The 20,417-nt window shown below is 44.4% G+C and overlaps 7 protein-coding genes across 7 annotated transcripts; 3 read left to right on the top strand and 4 right to left on the bottom strand.

Annotated features, from left to right (window-relative positions):
- Window positions 1–162: 162 nt before the first annotated feature.
- I203_108354 (uncharacterized protein) lies at window positions 163–3,206 on the bottom strand (the record flags this gene model as incomplete). Its single annotated transcript, XM_019148527.1, has 8 exons — window positions 163–422; window positions 509–820; window positions 896–1,466; window positions 1,525–1,621; window positions 1,678–2,164; window positions 2,246–2,381; window positions 2,440–2,793; window positions 2,853–3,206. The coding sequence occupies 8 exons, from the start codon at window positions 3,204–3,206 to the stop codon at window positions 163–165; spliced, it is 2,571 nt and encodes an 856-aa protein (XP_019002110.1).
- A 594-nt stretch (window positions 3,207–3,800) lies between these two features.
- I203_108353 (glucose-6-phosphate isomerase) lies at window positions 3,801–6,114 on the top strand (the record flags this gene model as incomplete). The annotated part of the gene is made up of 9 exons (XM_019148526.1): window positions 3,801–3,825; window positions 3,922–4,619; window positions 4,753–5,041; window positions 5,124–5,257; window positions 5,320–5,402; window positions 5,459–5,548; window positions 5,627–5,873; window positions 5,936–6,001; window positions 6,073–6,114. 9 exons carry the CDS (start codon window positions 3,801–3,803, stop codon window positions 6,112–6,114), a joined length of 1,674 nt encoding a protein of 557 aa, XP_019002109.1.
- Window positions 6,115–6,460: 346 nt separating this feature from the next.
- I203_108352 (uncharacterized protein) lies at window positions 6,461–8,360 on the bottom strand (the record flags this gene model as incomplete). Its single annotated transcript, XM_019148525.1, has 4 exons — window positions 6,461–7,981; window positions 8,062–8,087; window positions 8,158–8,197; window positions 8,274–8,360. 4 exons carry the CDS (start codon window positions 8,358–8,360, stop codon window positions 6,461–6,463), a joined length of 1,674 nt encoding a protein of 557 aa, XP_019002108.1.
- Window positions 8,361–8,907: 547 nt separating this feature from the next.
- On the top strand, window positions 8,908–10,268 carry I203_108351 (uncharacterized protein; the record flags this gene model as incomplete). The annotated part of the gene is made up of 5 exons (XM_019148524.1): window positions 8,908–9,012; window positions 9,087–9,404; window positions 9,554–9,900; window positions 9,981–10,062; window positions 10,143–10,268. The coding sequence occupies 5 exons, from the start codon at window positions 8,908–8,910 to the stop codon at window positions 10,266–10,268; spliced, it is 978 nt and encodes a 325-aa protein (XP_019002107.1).
- A 335-nt stretch (window positions 10,269–10,603) lies between these two features.
- On the bottom strand, window positions 10,604–15,622 carry I203_108350 (uncharacterized protein; the record flags this gene model as incomplete). The annotated part of the gene is made up of 9 exons (XM_019148523.1): window positions 10,604–11,798; window positions 11,852–12,504; window positions 12,558–12,613; window positions 12,668–13,808; window positions 13,874–14,280; window positions 14,349–14,915; window positions 14,975–15,029; window positions 15,091–15,340; window positions 15,420–15,622. The coding sequence occupies 9 exons, from the start codon at window positions 15,620–15,622 to the stop codon at window positions 10,604–10,606; spliced, it is 4,527 nt and encodes a 1,508-aa protein (XP_019002106.1).
- Window positions 15,623–16,881: 1,259 nt separating this feature from the next.
- Window positions 16,882–19,073, bottom strand: I203_108349 (26S protease regulatory subunit 6B; the record flags this gene model as incomplete). Its single annotated transcript, XM_019148522.2, has 11 exons — window positions 16,882–16,916; window positions 17,059–17,095; window positions 17,272–17,327; window positions 17,388–17,456; window positions 17,520–17,688; window positions 17,747–17,938; window positions 18,001–18,101; window positions 18,175–18,477; window positions 18,593–18,740; window positions 18,824–18,952; window positions 19,041–19,073. 11 exons carry the CDS (start codon window positions 19,071–19,073, stop codon window positions 16,882–16,884), a joined length of 1,272 nt encoding a protein of 423 aa, XP_019002105.2.
- A 309-nt stretch (window positions 19,074–19,382) lies between these two features.
- On the top strand, window positions 19,383–20,350 carry I203_108348 (uncharacterized protein; the record flags this gene model as incomplete). Its single annotated transcript, XM_019148521.1, has 6 exons — window positions 19,383–19,440; window positions 19,516–19,570; window positions 19,666–19,736; window positions 19,800–19,830; window positions 19,899–19,949; window positions 20,071–20,350. 6 exons carry the CDS (start codon window positions 19,383–19,385, stop codon window positions 20,348–20,350), a joined length of 546 nt encoding a protein of 181 aa, XP_019002104.1.
- Window positions 20,351–20,417: the final 67 nt, after the last annotated feature.

Genomic DNA, 20,417 nt, shown 5'->3' with positions numbered 1-20,417 from the left:
TTTATGTGAATAACGGCATATCCAGAAGACATCTCATTCGATCATTTAAATTCCCATGAATCGCATAGCCATGCATTCATCCAGGACGGTACTTCTCTTTGTTCTATATGCATATAAGATTGTTTTGGCAGTACACAAATCACTATATGGATCCTATATGATTTAGAACGGACTATCAAATCCGCCCACTAAAGATCTAGCTAAATTCCTAGCCAACGCTAATCTGACCTGATCCAATTTCTTATACCCCTCATCATACCCAGTCATCTTCGTCTTATCATCACCATCACCAGATAATCTCTGAAGGTACTGTATCAATTGCTCCAGATAATCCTGTTTGGCAAATGACGAATTCACCTTGACCTCTTCCAATACTCTAAGTATTTCGAATGTCTCATTTGAAGAGAATAGGATATCCGAATCTGCAAAAAGTACATTAACCAATCGACCTCATCCTCATTCTTCCCTAGCACTTCGAATGTAGAAAGTGAGAGAACGATCAACTCACCTTCGAGCAAATTGATACTCTCTACCAATAATACCGCCCAAATCCCCACAGGGGCAATACCAGAAGTCAACAGTCCCACCAATTTCGATGCTGCTCTATCTCTTGCACCTTGATTGAGGAATAGCAAGTAATCTCTCAATTCAGATAAGAATGTCAATCTAGATGCGAAGATGCTCAAGGCTGAGGTAGCGGGTAAGTCCGGTAAACCTGATGCAGGATCTAATTGGTTTTGCAGTTCCGCTAATGCTGTTGGTGCTTCGCTGAGAAGGGTAGGTGGGAGCGTATCAACCAGTCTAAGGAATTCTTCGTCCCCTACAACAACCACACGGAAAGGTCAGCATCTCCACGGAAAGGAGGGAAAAAAGGTTCATATACAATGCAACTCACCATCCGTTATATATGAGTCGAGAATTTTCTCTGCAATCCTCGATAACGCCCAACCATCACCTGCCATCATTGACATACTAGCCGCCATCCCATATTCACCTTTTCTGATCAACTTTGAAGCTAAGATCTGGGATATCATCTTGAATTCTTCTTCCAACTTGAATTCACCGCATGCCGCTCGGATCTCATCCAACAATCTCACAGCTTCTTCCATCTCCTTCGTCTGTTCTCCTTCTCCTTCCGTTGATTCTTCTACGTCCATACCATCAGCTTGTGTCTTCCTATTCTCGGATTTCGATTGACCATCTAAAGAAATGGATATTCTCATGATATGCGATTTCAACCTATTCCTGCCTTCCTGTCCAGCATAATTCAGATAATCACATATCACCCTCCAAAATGCCGAGTATTTTGGGTTATTCTGTAGTATTTCCGTGTATTCCAATAAGAAATAATCTCTTAACGGAATCTCGAAACGCTCTTCGTCGTCTGGTATCAATTCTAGTTTGTCCAACAAGTCCCCAAGATGCGCCGACAGCCATATGTCGATATCGTAACATCCCATTAAAGCCTATTCAGTATCTATCAGTCAGCTTCATCAGGCCATATACTCTAATAATCCAGCTCACTTTGATTATATCTGCTGAACACAATGCAGACTGTATAGCATCTTCAGGTATAGTCGTATCTACCGGGATTTTATCCAAGATCATAGCCATTATCTCTCTACATCGACTAGTCAGCTGCGATGCTTCGATTGTCCCGAGAAAAAAGCAGCTTACGGTAAATGATCTCTTCTCATATCAACATCAACCAATATCCCCCAGGCTCCCAAAGCTTCTCTCCAATCCGAAGCTTCATCAAGTATTCTCTGAGGTTTACCTTCCATCAAATCGATTATCACTCTGAAATCATTTTCTATCGATTTGTATTGATCTTCACCGAACCACTGTCCTTTCTGTTTACCTTGCGTGAAACTGATCAATTCCGCTTTGAATTTGGCCAACCAGGATTTATGAGCTTGGAGGAAATCTAAATCTACTCTCCAGCGCTCTTCGGTCGACCGGGGGAATATCGATAGATGTTGAGATAACATGGAAGATAATTTCGATATAGATATATTGGGATGTTTCGAAAGTGATTTTAAGAAGGATGCCGCAGGTAAGTGGAATCCCCTCAATATGCATCTTGAGATGTATGGGAAGAATAGAGGATGATCCCAAGGATTTTGGGTGGACATAATTTCATTACCTTGGGAATTGTCAGGTGCTATATTCATCACAATCGGACGAGGTTAGCCGAGGTGTCATTCTGCGACTACTTCGACTTCGATCTGGAAACACGACCTACCTGGATCTACATCATTAACCCAATCTAAAATCTCTTCTCCCACCAATCCTTCACCTTTACCATCCACCGGTAGATACAATACTTCAGCGAGATTGAGTGTACTGTACGACGTCGTGAATCTTGCTCTCAATTCGATCTGTTCGATCAACTGGGATCAGCAAAACATCTCAGCTGCATGAAGTATGTCCACTCACATCGATATCTTGGTTCGCTTTCAATTCTCCTAATTGATCCAAATACAAATCCGCCAGTCTCCTCATATGCATGATAGTCTCAGCGTCTGGAGGGCCTAGTAGACCCTCTGGTGAGACCAAGTTTCCTCTTCTATCCCAAGCTTCAGCTATTTTCTCTAAGCCTATTGAGGGGAGTCGACGAGAATGCGATTCAGCTACTATCTGCTGTAAGGAGGTGAAAAGGAGATGTGATTCCGTATACAGTTGTACGAGTGAATCGGTAAGGGAAGATAAAGAAGTGAAAAATATCGTTCGATCAGAGAGCGATAAACTTGGCTCAGATAGGGTGGAAGGTTCGTTGGGATTTGCTGAAGGCTAAAACCGAGGTTGTAAGTGAGCTACCATCCCGAGTGAGCCCTGAGATTACACTTTACCTTCTTGGCGATCCACGAAGCTATCTCTCCGCCTACAGGTGAAGTTACAGCATTGATTGTCCTCCCACTAGATTTCCATCTCTTCTTCTCCCCCTTGGGATATGCGGAAGGCTGCAGATGTAAAACTTCCACCTCCAATTCTTCATCCTCGTCACCATCTTGATCCATACCGTCTACTTCCTGAGACGGATTGGTGAACATCGATGTTGACGTAGCGGACTTCTGAGGGAAAGGGTTAGAGGAAGATCCGAAAGAGAATGTCGAGGGTCCCGAGGAAGATTGACCTTGAGCAAAGGAGAAGGAAGAACCTCCTGTTGAAGTCGAGAATGAGAAACCTGTGGGTGCAGGAGCCATTGTTCCCTCTTCGCTTGAGGGCAGCCCAGATCTGGTGGGCTTAATGAAGAAGCCGTTGTTAAGTGAGCGACAGGACGTGAAGGGATGAGAGCAGCCATGATCATGAACAACACCTAGCTATCCTCGACTGTCCAACGTTGATTTTCCAGGGGCATGGGATGGCATGTTTACGTAACTGACGGATCCAGGTCAGAGTGGATTCGACGTGTAGAAGCGGTAGATGCCGCTTTGCCCAAGTGAGTAGAGAGTGTCAATAAGTAACTTAAGATTAGTTCCGCTTTCCGAGATGAGGTGACGGATGCACGGTCCGGCGGGAGTCGCGGAAGTGAATCTGCAATGGGTCATTAGGAATGATCAAAGTCCGATTAGAGACGTGAGCTAATGACCGATTAGGATTTCCAAGATGATGACATACCTCAAAGTTGCGGGGTTACGCAACAAGTTGAGCTGTCCAGTTCCCATCCCATCCCATCCCAATCCCCACACTTCCCTTTCTTCTTTCAACGTCTTCCGTCTTCTGCTTCGATCCCCTATCACACCTCATCTTGCATAGCATAACTACCTATTCCTATCCCACATCAGACCGTCCCAAAAATGTCAACTGGAAAACCTGCTACTCGTAAGTACAAGTACAAGTTCAAGCAAGCATGGAGTATCTCCTCTACGACCACATCACAGAACTGACAAAACCTTTGTTGTTCTGTCTTCTACATAGAATACAAAGCTTGGAAGAAGCTTCAAGAACTTCATTCATCCAAACAATCCCAGCTCGTTCTCAAAGAGCTGTTCAACTCTGATTCCAAGCGATTCTCAACCTACTCAAAGGAATTCAAAGCTTCTTCACCAGATGTATCAATCTTATTGGATTACTCCAAGAACTTGATCGATGAAGAGGTTTTATCCACTCTGTTCAATCTCGCAAGGGAAGCTTCAGTTGAGTCATTCAGAGATGATATGTTCGCTGGTAAACACATCAACACCTCGGAAGATCGAGCGGTATTACACGTAGCGCTCAGAAACCCCCCAGCGGACCAGGGAGGATTCAAGATCAACGAAGCTGGTGTAGATGAGGTTCACGGTGTATTACAACATATCAAAGAATTCAGTGAATCAGTCAGATCAGGTTCATGGAAAGGTTATACCGGTAAACCAATTGATACCGTTGTGAATATCGGTATCGGTGGTTCAGACTTGGGTCCAGTCATGGTATGCGAAGCTTTGAAACATTACTCCAAGAGAGATCTCAAATCCTACTTTGTATCCAACATTGACGGTACCGACTTGGCAGAAGTATTGAAGTTATGTAACACCGAGACTACCCTTTTCATCGTTGCCTCCAAGACTTTCACCACCCAAGAAACTATCACGAACGCCGAAAGTGCTAAAGCCTGGTTCTTGGAAAAGGCTAAAGATGTGAGTTGATCTTGGTTTTAACGACTGGATTTGTCGCCGCGCTGTCGGACGGCCTCATCTCAACTTCAGAGCCCTTTCAGATTCTTTCCCCTTCCTACCATAAAGACCTTGCTGATCTGACTCTGCCCAATAGCAAGCCCACGTTGCCAAGCACTTCGTCGCCCTCTCGACCAACGCCAAAGCCGTAACCGCATTCGGTATCTCCGAATCCAACATGTTCGCCTTCTGGGACTGGGTCGGTGGTCGATACTCCCTCTGGTCAGCTATCGGTCTTTCCATCGCGCTTTCAATTGGTTACGATAATTTCCAAGAATTGTTGAACGGCGCTCACGAATTAGATAAACACTTCAAGACTGCTCCTCTTGAAGAGAACTTGCCTGTCATCTTGGCTTTGGTCGGTATCTGGTACAACGATTTCTACGGTATGTACTCTTACTATGTCTTTCTAGTGGCTATTTCTTTATATTCTGATGCTGACGAGCTAATTCTCCTGTTCTGATATAGGTGCTCAAACCCAAGCGCTCCTCCCATATGACCAGTACCTCAAGAAGTTCGCCGATTACTTCCAACAAGGTGATATGGAATCTAACGGAAAGAGCGTCACCAAGGATGGTTCCAGAGTAGATTACGAGACCGGAGTGAGTGATTCTGAATCCCATCGACCCGAGCATACGCTTATTACCTTCACCTCTTCCTACAGCCTATCATCTGGGGTCAGAGTGGTACCAACGGCCAACACGCTTTCTACCAACTCATCCACCAAGGTACCAAGCTAATCCCAGCGTAAGCTAGCTGCCAAATAAGACGGGTTGCCACCAGCTGACATGAATGATCTCTAGCGATTTCCTTGCTCCCGTGGAGACTTTGAACCCCATCTCAGGTGGTAAACACCATGAGATCTTGTTATCCAACTTCTTTGCCCAACCTGAGTAAGTGCCTGCTTGTATCTCCTCCTCCTGCCTTTCTTTTCTAGTCTGCGACTGACTGTGTGTGTTCCATGCGATCAGAGCCCTCGCTTTCGGTAAGACCGAACAAGAAGTAAGAGAAGAACTCGGTCCCGAAGCATCCAAGAATGCAGCTTTGGTCAAATCCAAGATCTTCGAGGGAAACAAACCTACCAACTCGATCTTGTTCCAAAAGCTCACTCCTGGTACGCTCGGTGCTTTGGTAGCATTGTATGAACACAAGATTCACGTACAAGGTGCTATTTGGGGAATCAACTCTTATGATCAGATGGGTGTGGAACTCGGTAAAGTGAGTTATCAACGCGAGTACAAACGACGAATTTTGCTGAATGTCATATCACTATGATTTAGGTCCTCGCTAAGAACATCCTCAAACAACTTGGTAATGAGACTGATGTCAAGGGACACGATAGCTCCGTGAGTTACTATATGGTTGACATGATCAATTAAGGGGAATCAAATCGCTGATCATCATCTTGATATGTTAGACTACCGGTCTTATCCACTACTACCAAAAGAACAGAAAGTAAAATCTTACTTTCATGTCTTTGATGAGATGTAGCTTAGATCGAAAGAGTGATGGCAATATAGTGGAGAAGCAAACGAAAAAGAGCAGATGAATGAGGAAAGATGTCTGTGCGTTTTTAGTGTAATATGAAGTTGATGCATATTGGTCTTGTCTTAAGCTTGGTTCAGTACAAGTACAACAATCTCATTGTTTATTCTATGGATGAATGAAAAGGATAGCGTCTAATTACATTAATTGTGATATATGCTCTAAACTAATCTAGTATAGTATTATTTTCGTCTATAAGCGACGACTGGCATTGCCACTCGCTCATCCAGTTTGAACCCATTCTTCAAGATAGCATATAATTATTTCTCATCTTTCTTTTCAGCATCTTCCTCTTGTTTCATTTTTTTGTCTCTCACTTCCACATCATCTTGAACATTCTTTTTAGGCGTAGTTATCTGATCTTGTACTTTAACTTGACCGAAAACATCCCATACAGGTGTAGTTGTAAATCCACCATTACCCCTCACATTGTTCTTTCCCACTTGACTGGTTTCCGTTGTAGCCGTGATCGCACTTGGCACATCCAACCTCATTTCCTCGCTCGCCGAATTACCAGCCTGCCCCTCCATTCCATCAACCTGCACTTTTGGTGGCTGTATACCCTTTCCACTCAACGAACTAATCGCTCTAGGTCTGTTGGGCCTCTTCGCTCTCCCACCAGTACCTCCAAGAGCGTACGAATAGTTTGTGTTCACCGAATCACTCTGAGACACATAAGTCGATATCGTAGCTCCCCTCGAACGCTTGATACGCTGTGAGCCCATTCCAAGAGTGGGTGTATCAAGTGGTAGTAAGTTCATCGATCCAAACTCGGCCGTACCAGGTGATCTAGGTGTTCTAGGTATAGACGTAACACTTCCTCTCCTTATCGAGCTATTCGATGCGATAGGTATATTTGAGCAATTTGCCATTAGAGGTGGTCTAATTCCCATGCGATTAGATAACGACGACGTTGCAGATATGTTTGATAATGCCCTAGGTCGATTGGACATTCGCGGTGAGCTGGGTAATCGTAATGATCCACCCGAAGCAGGCGTAGGCGATTTGGGTATAGGGACTCTAAGTGAATCGCCAGTAAGAGGAGGAGGAGGACTCAAGTACTCTTCTTCTTCTTCCTCGTGGATCGTATCCACACCTACACCATCTATTCTAGGTACACTCGATTGACCAGCTTCTACATCTCCTTCTGCTGGGGAATCTTCGGAGATAATAATCAAATGATGTTCTGCCTGACTTCCTAATGCCAAACTAGCAATGACGGGATTAGTGATCCATCCTACCACAGCACCATATACGCATTTGATTACCATAGGTGACCATTTCCATTTTACTTCCACTATATTGTCGTGCTTGTATAATGGTCCTAAGACAATGATGAAAAGCAAAAAGACAGGTAGACCAAATATCATTCCAATAGCTGCTCCTTGAACCGCAGAGAGGAATATCCTAATCGGGAATGGTTTCGAGTTGGCAATGGGTAAGAGAGAATTGTTCTCTGTTCCTTCGAATATGAATCGAATTAACATCTTGATATAATATGATAAACCTTTTATGCTGGGTTCTTCTTCATCTTCATCTGTGGGACCCTTTTCCTCTATTTCTTCACCCTTACGTCTTTTCCCTTTACCCCATCGACCGATGATTTCCCTCGGATCGGGTAAGTGCTCGACATGAGGCCAGACAAAAGGTAAGGGCGCGACTGCATGATGGTGCAGATCGGTATGTACCAAGGTAGAAGTGATCAACATGGATGCAAGACATTGTATTATCGGTGTAACTCCCAGATCACCAGCCAAGGTATTTTTGGATAACACCCACATCTACATCGGAGTCATCAGCATCTGATCATGCGAAGAAGAGAGATGATTGTTCGAAGGAACTGGTAAGACCTTGTACTGACCTTGACGACTTTCTGATTGTGGTACACTAAAACGTTCACACGTTATTATCAGATTTTACGTGATCATAATATAATACCTTTGAAAACTATACTCACTAGCATATGCAACTGCAAAGTTCGCCCCTCCATCTATGATCTACGACCCAATACCAACCAAAACCATTCATCAGCATCCTATATATGCATATATCTATGGACAAAAGATCACTCACCCCTGCTCCTACACCTTGTAACACTAGGAGATAGAACCATTGCCTATCCGATAACGGCAACGGGAATGGCCTGAAGAGTGATTTCATCTTGTCTGGTGAATGCTACTGAGGTCGTTGATACATATGTTCGATGTTACCGAGATGATTGATCTGATGATGTCGTATTGGAAAGATGGCACGATGGGATATCTATCTCCCATTCAACTTTTTTTCACTGTGAAGCTTGATGCTTACGGTAATAATCATATCCAAATTCAGATGGAACGATCAAAGCATACGCGAACCCTCACTCGCAACGTGGGAGGTTGTTTGGTTCCGATGGATGCTAAATGAATCACCAGAATAAGATTAGAGGTTTGAGGGTTTGTTGGGTGGCAAAATGTCGATTGATGCGTAATCGTCGTGAGGGTGGGGGCTTGGCGAGAACAGAGGAGAGAGCAGGTTGAATCTTGATGAATTATCAATCATCTAGAACAGATAGATCATACTAGAATATATATACTTTACACTTTCCATACGCTTGGTCATCATCCTCATACCATTCATTATATCAGCTTGGAAGGTCTATCTGTCCCTCTGCTCCTGTTCTTTCTCTCATTCCTTGCCACCCGAACCAAACAAATTGATAATCAACATGACGACCACCACACCTTCGCCAACCCATCGAGCCGAGATGATGTTCCTAGGTAAAGAATGCAATCATCCTGCGTGTCACCTGCACGACTTTCTGCCCTTTCAAGTATGTCCAATCCATCGTTCATCTGCCTTCAGTGACTTAGTTACTCACTTACGATTCTGTTTTTATGTTCGCAGTGTCCAGCATGTCATCTATCATTCTGTCAACCTCATTTCCTCCCTTCCCAACATTCATGCACTTCCCCTTTACCACCATCGATGGTCGATCGGATAGCACCAAAGTGTCCGATGTGCGATGAGATCGTCAAATATACCAGTTCATCAAGGATGGATCCGAACGAGGCTGTTGAGAGGCATATACTCTCGGGTACATGTACGGGTTTCCAGGGCGGAGAAGAACGTAAGAAGTTGGAGCTTAAAAGGAAGAAACAGAATGGTGAGATTTGTTGGAAGAAGAATTGTAATAAGATGTTGGTGGTTCAAATGCAGTGCGAGGTGAGTTATTTTAGTCTCATCATGAACCACTCAAAATGCAGATGATATATGATCATTGTCATCAATCCCATCCATTGTTATCAATCCCATCCATTGCCACGCTATCGTATGGAGTCACAATAGCTAACAGTCGTTTGTCTATATCGCAGCAATGTAATCACTTTTTCTGTCCCACACATCGTCATTCGTCCTCTCACACCTGCACACCCTCCAACACACCTTCATTGTCCAATACCAATCTTGCCTTTTCCTCTCGACCAATACGTCCAGCAGGTAAAGCAGCTTTATCCAGACTACTTCCTAATTCAATGACTCCTCCTATCGCTTCATCTTCCAGACCTATTCCTGCACCTGCTCCAGCGGTCAAAGTCCACTCTTCATCCTCATCTCCCCCGTGGGATAAACCATTAGATGCCAAAGCAGCAGCTGCAGCAGCAGCCATCAGGAGAGCAGGCCAAGATGTAAAAGTACGATTTGTAAAAACCAAGACTGAAAAGTGAGTTGTCAGCTCCACCACATCATCTCACACTCGATGACTTTCATTTTACTGACTTGTATGGTATGGCTTCACTATAGACGATCACAAGCTGAACTCAACTCTACAATCCAAGCGTTGAAAGCACGTCATGATAAAGGTTTACTCTCCAAAACCGAGGAGGTGAGATAATACCTTTGCGCCGATAAAGGAGCTTCACTTATGTTTCGCTGGCGTGGTATGGGTGGGGTTTGGATAATCAGGTCAAATATGCAGAACTTTTAGCTGAACGTGAATCCACAAAGAGGAAATTCGGTACTGGTATTAAAGACAAAGGGGGAAATGATAATGGAAAAGGTAATGGGAAAGGTGATTGTATAATAGCTTGAGAAAGGCAAAGGATCAGAAATATCGCATGTGCTGTTTGTTACATTTGATGATCGTTTCACATACCCTGCATCTTTCATCATGTTGGTAAACCCTTCATTGTACTGTACATATGCAATACCTCATATCATGTTTGATTCGATAGTTATTTGAAGAATGAGAGATTGCATCTGATCATTATTCCAGAAAGCACAAGTACAACATCTATATGAAATTTTGTATTGATTTGGTTTATATCCCGTTCTGTAATGTATCGGACTTAAACATCGACTCCGCTTTCCTTTCCTCCCGATATCAAGCTCTTTTTCTATATATATTCTATTTCTAAGATTTCCCTTTATTTACCATTCCCTGTTCCAAATCGAGGTATAAATGTAGGTGCATTCGCTTTAGGTACGAACGTCGATGCTGTTGGTTGTAATTGTAATTCCGATTGTGATTTTATTGTCATTGATGAATCTGTGAGATTATCATTATCGTTGTTGTTGTTATTGTTCTTGCTAGGATGACCTTTCATCCGTTGATTTGCGTGGGGAGGATTGCCATCAGATTTGGATGATGTATCATTGATTGATTTAGATGGAGTGCCATTAGGTTTCATTTGCGATGGCTGTTTTGTATTGTTCGAGTTCAGGTTCGATTGTGATTTCGATGAAGTCGTATCCTTATCCTTATCCTTGTTCCCTTTACGTTTCTCTCCATCTTCACCATTCCTCGAGACACCGGTATTTCCTTTCACTTTCCCACCTCTTCCACCTCTGGTGCTCCCACCACTAGCCTTCGATCCCTCGCCAGCCCCAATCATCTCACTATTCTCCCCGTTCTTTCCATTCCTACCTTTAGTAGTAGCCGTCCTGACTTTCCCTTTGTTTGGAACTGCCCCAGATCCTGATCCAGATTGTCTAGCGACTCTAGCTTCCTCCTCTTTCCACCACCTCATGAAATCTTCTTCTTGGGCTTTATCTTTCTCTGCCACTCTTTCTTCCTCCTGAATCTCTTTCAAGCTTTTGGCAGGTTTCTTAGCGCTCATCTCAGCGATGTCACGCTCGTGCTGTTGAATAGCCAACAAAGAAAACCCCTGGGCGATAGGCGAGACAGATACCTGTGGAGTAGGTGTGAATGTAGGTGTGGTCCATGCTGCTCCACCAGATCCAGATACTTTCCGCTGAGGGATGATACCAGGTGCAGACGGGGGTAATTTCACCGGGGTGATCACTTTGGAAGATCCACTCCGCTGAGGTGCAGGCGAAGCTTGAGAGCTAGTAGGACGAGGGAGGGTGGATGATGAGGAGGCGGGCGATTGTTGAGTCTGTAGGGAGGAGAAAGAGGTTTTGGGTGTATCCGTAGTTCGCCATGGACTACCACCAGATGATATTGGTTGACTACGCGAGGTCGATGGGGTTTTGGTGGGTGTAGGTAGAGGTGTAGGTTGAGGCCGTGAAGATCCACCAAGAATACTACTGGGAGTAGCAGCAGGTCGACTTGGGTTCTTTCGGGCAGCTTCTCCAGCCATGATACTTCGTAAGTCGACCCTAAAAAGACATAATCAGCCATTGTCGTATAAAATGAAGAGAAACCAACCCACTTTTCCGTTTCGACTGTCTTCGATCTCCATACAGCCCCTTTACTGTCCTGCGCAGCGGCAGCAGACAGATTCAGCGGCGTGACAGGTCTGGCAACTCTGGGTGTTACAGTTCCAGAAGCGCTCGAAGGCGGCGTAGGCAAGTCATCGTCCATTTGGAAGATCCCATCTGCCGCCGAAGGTTGCATCTCAGGGGACATCATCGGTGAAAGTGGCATCTTGACTCTCTCCCTTTCCTTACTGGCGGAGGAGAGAGTCATCGTATCGACCGGTGATAGAGCTGGGGATTTAGGTCTCCATCTGAAAGGTTGTCTGACTCTCGGTTGGGGTATATCCTGTAACAACAACCAATCACGATGTTTCTCCGTCGCTTGCTTGACGAGTAACTGGCTTCTGGAGACTGATAGTCTAGTAGCTTGCTTCTGAGCTATTACTTCACTCAGATCCTGTAGAACATCGAAATCCATCTCGTCGAGAAGGCCCGATTCTAACATTGTTTCCATACATGAGATGATATAGTCGAATATACTGAGTTTAAGAGTGTTGGCCTGATAGAAGGTTGCCTCGGTGGCAAGAGCGGCAGCGTTGAGAGCATTACAGTGTTTCACAATTGCTCGCGAACATATGAGAACGAGTCGATCGAGCAATAACTCAGTCTACAAACCCAGGGTTAGCAATCATCCATTGACGAGAAAGTCATCCGACTTACGGCAGCAGCAAGCACTTCAAATACGAAATCTAGGAAATCGTCAAGCGTATCTTGGTCTGCGAATAACATTAGCTGGACATACATACCATTCGATACGAATCCCAACTTACGCAAATAATCGAACAGATCGTCCTCCGCTCCTTCATGTATATACCTAAAAACCAATTTCATTGCAGGCCATTCAAGATGTTCCATATTGACTGTAACTCTACCTTCGTCGACTCGTCTCGATGTCCAATCAGAATCAGCAAACATAGCTTCGAAGAATGGACATCTTGATCGCAATATCGTCGAATTGCATGAAATCTCCTTGTCGGCCAAGACAAGCGTTACGTCGCACTGCGTGGTGGGGGATGGCGGTAGTGAGTGGGTGGAAGTGAAGAAAGCGTATAGATCGGATGGGAGAGTCAGACGAGAGATGGGTTGTTTACCTGCTGAGGAGAGAACGGTCGAGAGAGGTATCAGACCCAAATCATCCGCTAAGGCTTTTAGATCAGTCTTGATTTGTCCTAATGGAAGTTCAAGGGTCGCAAATTTCTCTTGTACTGCCCGAGCGACTCGCGCATCCCAAATCGCCGATATATCGTCCGAATAGATGTATTGGAGGAGTAACAAAGCTACGAGCGGATGACAAGCGTTGATATGAATAGCTTTCGACTTTCGATACTTGCCCAGAGAGAAATGATCGGAATTGACTTTTCCAGAACCAGCCAAAAGATCCTTGAACTTGGGAACTCGGAGGGACAGAATCACGCTGTGAGCGGGAATAGCGACATCCTTGACCACGAGGTGAACATCGCTTCCAAGCAGTGGTTCACCCCATGCGAAAAGCGAATCCCCATCATCATTTTTCCACCTACTCAAGATGGTACAGAACCTGAATGCGATCGACAGATCTTTTGTGACGGAATTGCTGCTTTCGTCCTCATCGTCCTCCTCGACTTTCTTCTTGAGGGCTTCTTCGAATTCATCGGCGGTCATTTGATTCTCGAATCTTCTGATATGTGGTTGAAGCAGATACAGGTCTTCTTCAAGTGTTCTTCCGGCCAGTGAGATCGGGGTAGCTTTAGCATCCACCCGAATAGCGGCGAACGCTCCTGATTCGTTGACCGCGACTTTGACGACTCTCTGTAGATACGGTATTCGACGGAACTTCAATTGGCCGGAGCCCGACTTGAGTCGTTGTCTGACGAAAACGTGCCCTGATTGAGTACAGATGATGACAGTACCATCTGAACCTAAAGCGACATCCTGTGAGAAAATGTCAGAACTACAACGTTCGTCGATCCTTTTTATCATTTAACAAAGTGACTCACTTGAACAGCCGTAAAGCTTTTCCTCAGAGCCCAAATCATCTGAGGTTTCACACTGACATGACCACCTCTAGCATCTTTCGGTAGGTCGTCCAGAGGGTTGGGCAGCGAGAAGGTGAAAACATCGCCTATCGATGAGAGAGCAGCGAAAGAAGTACCGCAACTGGTAACCTTCTTGATCATAGGTTTCAAGGTGGCCTGAGGCGGTCTGAAAGGAAATGCTTCTGACAAGACTCGAGGAGTAGAGAAACTGATCTTGAAAGATGTATCTCGATGAAAACATAAAACTTCGTATGTATCCAGCAGACAGATCATAGCGTAATCCGTGAATGCGATTTCAAGCACTGGCTGGGTGATAGAGGTCACTTTTCTAGGTACAACTTGTACGGGGTTAGAAGCTTTATCGTAGCCTATTTTTTTCTTCTCGTCAGCTGGATGGACATGAGATCGATTAAGTCAACTGATAAATTAAGCTCACCTAGATGACCAGCGTTCGTCCCCCAGGTCCATACGCCGTCGGCAGTCCAACAAGCACTATTCATCCTTCCCGCCGCTACACCTCTTACAAACTCCTTTTTTAACGGTCCTACGATCCTTTTCGGCGATATCTGCACTAAATCATCACCATCTCTGCCACCCGGTATGGGTTTCTCGGGAGCTTCGATCGTATAGCCCAATTGGGAAAACCTATTATGTCCCCAGGACAAGACGTATCCGCCAGAAGCTAGCGCTAATGTGTGATCCTGCCCTAATGCAATATCGATGATGATATGTGACAAGTCGGGTAAAGGTAACAAGGAGAGTTGAGAATGAGTTGATCGACCTAATCGACCATTCGAACCGAATCCACATAGACTCAAGTTCCCCCTTGATTCATTCGTTATGACTCCGGTATGTAATTTAGCCATGGAGACTTTCTTGACTCCGACATGATCGAACTTCTCAGATGGGTCGGATCGACCACTTGACTGAGCTTGAGTTAGGAGGTTGATTCGATCGGGAAAGGCTTTGTCGGTTGCATCTCCTGTACCGAGACCGTAATTTCCTGTTTGGACTGTATCAGCAATTGTTGACAGCCCTCACAAAAACAGCAAAAAAGCTCACGATTGACTCCCCAGACGTACAAGTCAGATCCATCGACATCATGTGGTGGATTTGTCTAACCATTGCGATGAGTAAGCTGGAGCCATTTTTGCACGACGACGGACAGCACAGCTTACCCCTTCGACAGTCCCGTTGTACAGATCAAAAGCCGTCATCCCCTCTGCATCCTTTATACTCGTGTCTATATCACTTCTCGCTAACAACTCTCTCGCTGCTCGTAGGTTGCCAACGAACAATGCTCGGTGAAGTGCCGTATAACCCGATTCGGTATCTTGCAAATTCACAGATATATTCGGGTTCTTCAGCAGAATATTCAAGAATGTATAGGCGTTGGCAGTGGAGGATGAAGCTACGAGATGTAGGACTCTAAATGAATAACCCCATCAGCTATACTCTGACCGACAGATCATACCGGAAGACTAGTTGATTTGAAAGGTTGACTTACGTTCGGCCAAATTGATCTCTCTCATTGATATCAGCTTTTACCGACCCGGTGCTAAATCCAGAGATTAACCAGCTCTTTCCTCCAGATGCACTTCCAGGATTAATCCCCCCTTTACCTCCAGTATTGGAGGTGTGGCTCCCATCCAACTCTTGACGGAAGGCTTTGATATTCCCATTATAATAATGAACGTGTAAATTTGGCATAACAATTTATCAGTGGAAACCAGACCAAACCAGTGAAGTGGAATGGACCGGTTTTACAAAGACAGATATTGATCTTCGAGGAAGATGGCCTCGAAAGTATCAATGTATCCTGTCTAAGAAGCGATATATGTGCTGAATTAAGCTGGTAATCCGACGCTTGCTTCACAGGAGACGAACGTTAAGTCGAGAGAAGACGCGGTGGCAAGATCGATGATAAGCTTTGAAGATCGATTAGGTCCAATTGACAGCCGGTTCCTCGTACAAAGGAAGTTCGGACTGTTGTAGAGATATAACTGAGCTTAATAGCAGATGGCGAGCGGGGCTATAGTGCAGATATGGAGCAACAAGAAGTGGATGTTAACGATAGATAGACAGGTTATTTCGATCTCATGTTGCACTCTCTCTCATGTGGAACGTGTTTGCTATCGGTGGAGGTGAATTTGGTCTAATTTGGTACGGTTATCCGAAAAGAAAAGTCCCTCTTACATCCAACCATCATCAACACAATGCATAAAATATAATACAGAATTAGCGCATGCTCACTCAAGCAGATAATTATAGGCAATGGAGCATGCTCGATGGAAGGGCGATGTCGGCACAAATGCATGAACATGTAAAGTCAATGATATACATAATTAAGGATGTACCCTATAATATGGACCGATCATCATCCCGTCAATCCGAGTCGGTGAGTAACAAGGGGACGTACATCCTCCAGAGCGCGGAGGAGACGTAAACAAGTCTTTCTTGGTGTTCCTAAAATAGCAAGACGACATAGGTAATCATCGCTCGCAGAGTGTTAAGCACCGTTTGTTTGGTTTCTCCTGAAAAAGAAAACCCAGATGTAAAATGGAATACTATATCGGTCAACTAAGCGTATAATATTCCTTTTACATCGAGATTTCCTCGTCTCTGTTTCAAACAACACATCGATCTTCTTCTCTTCCATCTTGCATCAGAGATAAAATGAAAGGAGAGGAAGAAAAGAAAAAGAAAGAGCATGTCCAACGTCTGTGAAGTATTTACCTCGTCAACACGGTCATACAAGACCTCGAGGAAATAGCAAATGAACGTTGACTTTCCAACAAGGGAAAGTTGAGTAGCTCTCCGCTTTTGTAACGCCATTCGCTGTCACCGCTGAATAAGGTGAGAGCGAGGTAGTGGGTTACTGAGCGGGGATGTTAAAAATAGATTGTGAGAGGGAAAAGGGAGGTTGAGTGATAGCTGCGACTCATAGGCTACGGGCTGTGCAGGTTCGTTCATTGTTGTTGCATGCAAAGGGATGGGAAATACACTGTGAAGATAACAAAGTCAGATGATGTTTCTCGTGTTCATTAGAGCAATAAAAACTCACAACATAACATAATCTATCGATCTGTGAGTGAGAGATCGATAAGTTAGCAGATGATCACAATTGACTATTAAGCGACACTCACAGAACTCATGAGTTTCATCAGACTTCTTGACAACTCCCTATATATACAAAGCGGTGTTAGCAAAGAGGAAGAGAGAAAGAACAGATGCACAAGAGATAATTTCGAAAGTTGAATGGTGGATTTTGGATTTTGGCAAGCTTTGACACGTGACAGCGGGTATTCCACGGGGTTTCAAAACAGCGAAAAGAATGTGGCATTTTCCACCCCACTCACCTTCCAAGCTTCCTCAAAGTCAACCGGTAAAATGACGTATCGATTCTTCCTCACAGCTGTCAACAGTATCAATCAGCTACGATCCCATGGTACTGCATCGTAAAGTCTCAGCTTACCTTGAAGACCCGCCGATTGGCAGATGGATGCAATCTGAGCTGAGCTCAATTGATCAGGTCGAGAGACATCTGTACATCATATGGTGGATCAGCACTATTACAATGTCGAGAGTGTGAATGAGGGACACTCACAGTCTTCCAAATCTACATCCGGACCCAGGTTCATCTTCGAAGTGACAGTTTGGAAGATCAATCTTCGTTCTCTTCTGGATGGTAAGGGCATTTCGATCTTCCTGTCTAATCGACCCGGACGGAGTAAAGCTGGATCGAGCGTATCAGCTCGGTTGGTAGCCATGATAACCTATCATACCGGATATCAGCTGTGTTCTTTAATGGTAAATACATGGGATGCAACTGACCTTAACGGTAGTTTGTTGATCAAAACCATCCATTTGATTCAGCAGCTCCAACAAGATACGCTGTACCTCTCTATCTGAACCAGTCTGAGCGTCGAATCGTTTCGTCGCGATGGCATCCACCTCATCGATGAAGATGATACATGGGGAGTTCTCTCGAGCGAGTCGGAAAACATCTCGAACCATACGGGGACCCTAAGATATCATCCGCAAATCAGCTACACTGCTTCATAATAAGACTTGGATTGATTACTCACTTCACCTAAATACTTCTGTACAAACTCCGAACCAACCACTCTGATGAATGAGGCAGAAGTGGAATTGGCAACAGCCTTGACCAACATCGTCTTTCCAGTACCTAAGGTAGTTCGACCCAAGTCAGCTATAACACGTATACGACAGCAATAAGGCAGTCAGAGAAGAGGATTTACCAGGTGGACCATAGAGTAAGACACCTCTAGGGGGATCTATACCAATCTTCCTATATAAATCCATTTGGATTAGAGGTAATTCGACCGCTTCTCTTATTTCTTGCTTTTGACTATCCAATCCACCAATGTCACTATATTTCACATCGGGTTTCTCATCCGCCCCTAACATCGCTATGGAAGAGTCCGCTTCAGGAGGTAAGATATCTACTAAAGCATTGGAGTGTCGGTGTAAAGCGACGGAAGAAGATGGTTTGAGTAATTCTCGATCGAGAGTAGAGAGAATTCGTACTACATAATTTGAGCCTGTGAATCGACATGAGAGTCAGCGATCAACATAGAACATCCAGTACAGTGAAAATACATTCTTTTGGTGGTTCATGCCGTAGAAGAATGATAATGGTGAAAGCGAGATACCCACCAGTAGTCGATCCAACAATACCTCTTCTCTCATCAACAGGTTCCAAGAATTGTCCAATGACCAAAGGTACACTTTGGATTCTCTTCACCTCCTCCTGTGCTCTGAGCAATTCTCTTCGTAAGTTTTGAGTTTCATCTCTGATATATTCCTATTGAGGCCCAGCACGTTCAACGTTATTGTAAGCGATACCATTGCATTCGTCGGAAAGGGAATAAAGAGTAGTATACACACCTCTTGCAATTCCAGGAATTCTCTATGACCCTCCAGCTTCTTCCAAGTACTATAGAGCTCTTCGTCGCTCGTAGGCAGCGAGTTGAGTAGAGCTTGTTTCTCCGATATTTGAGATGGGAGAGTGGGGTCCTGCATCGATCATTCATCGTCAGTACATCACATCACATTACATTCGTCGGCTTGACCATTTCATTCAGGAGGCGGATGGTAAGCTCACCTCGAGTTTGAGATCTATACCTATTTCCTCCATTTTGGTAATCTTCTATGCTGGTATATAGTCCTAGGTGAGATAGAAATAAATGCAAATGAACAATATACAATCGAAAGCAACATCATCATCATCATCATCATCATCGATAATGACACATGTAGCCAACGCGTATTCGTTCAACCCACCACCTAGTCATCAACGGAGTTACGTCCAAACTCCGTATACGAGTTCAAAACATCCACCACGTCCATAACCAAAGATGCAAGATATTTGTAACCCTTACATATACATCTTTCTTCATCTGGTTCAGCCTACATAACGGCCAATAGATATACCTGATCCGCCAAGATGGGTAAGAGAAAGGCAGCGAAGAAACCCCAAGCCAAAAAGAAGGCCGAACCATTATGTATGCCATACCATTTCCCTTACACAAGACGGAATGGTGATTAACTAATCCTAACATTGGTTCAATGGTATTTAGCAAGTGTCTTCAAATGTTTGTTCTGTAACCACGAGAAAGCAGTGACAGTGAAAATGTATGTTTCTCTCTGTTACACTCATCAATTGGTCAGCTAGATAAGGATTTACAACGATTTCGAAAGCTGATATCTCATGTTTCTATACGACTTAGCGATAAACAATCGATGTTTGGCCATCTAACGTGTAAAGTCTGTGGACAGAGATTCACGTCACCTATAAATTGTCAGTCCAGCCATTGTGTCATAGGAATGCATGACGAAGCTGACACATAAATCATGATGACAGCTCTTTCGGTACCTGTTGATGTTTATTGCGAGTAAGCTGATCGCTACTTCGTTGAAGGTGGAGAGGACTAAGCTGATTCGTCCGCGTTTCTATGGATAGTTGGGTAGATGCTTGTGAAGAAGTCAGAGCGAAACAACCTCCTAAGCAGAGGTGAGTATTCCATATCAGTACATTGCTGCATCTCCTACATCATCTATCAGTGAACAACGCAATATCATTCCGATAATATGTTTGCCAACTGATAACTTTTACTTTTTTTTTCACTTATCAGACCGGTCAGAGCACCCTCGCCCTTAGCTCACGGACGAGGCGGCGGCGTATCTTTTGATCCGGATAGACCAACTCAGGATGTAGATGAAGATGCAGAAGGTGAAGAAGAGGAATACGACTCGAGGCCTAAATCCAAATCAAAGTCGAGTAACAGAAGAGATGCGGACGAAGATGATGTAGATGAAGATGAAGATGAGGATGATTTGGATGATGGAGGTAGGAGAGAGAAGAGGAGGAGGGTCAGGGAAGATCACGATGATGACGATGAAGATGAGGATTAGGATTAGCTTCGAGCTGAGATGGTATTCGTGCATCAAGAAGATCATATATTAGAGATAGTCATTTGGC

The sequence above is a fragment of the Kwoniella mangroviensis genome, chromosome 3 (assembly GCF_000507465.2).
Source record: "Kwoniella mangroviensis CBS 8507 chromosome 3, whole genome shotgun sequence".
In the NCBI taxonomy this organism is placed as follows: Eukaryota; Fungi; Basidiomycota; class Tremellomycetes; order Tremellales; family Cryptococcaceae; genus Kwoniella; species Kwoniella mangrovensis.
This window is presented reverse-complemented; position numbering and strand designations above follow the sequence as displayed.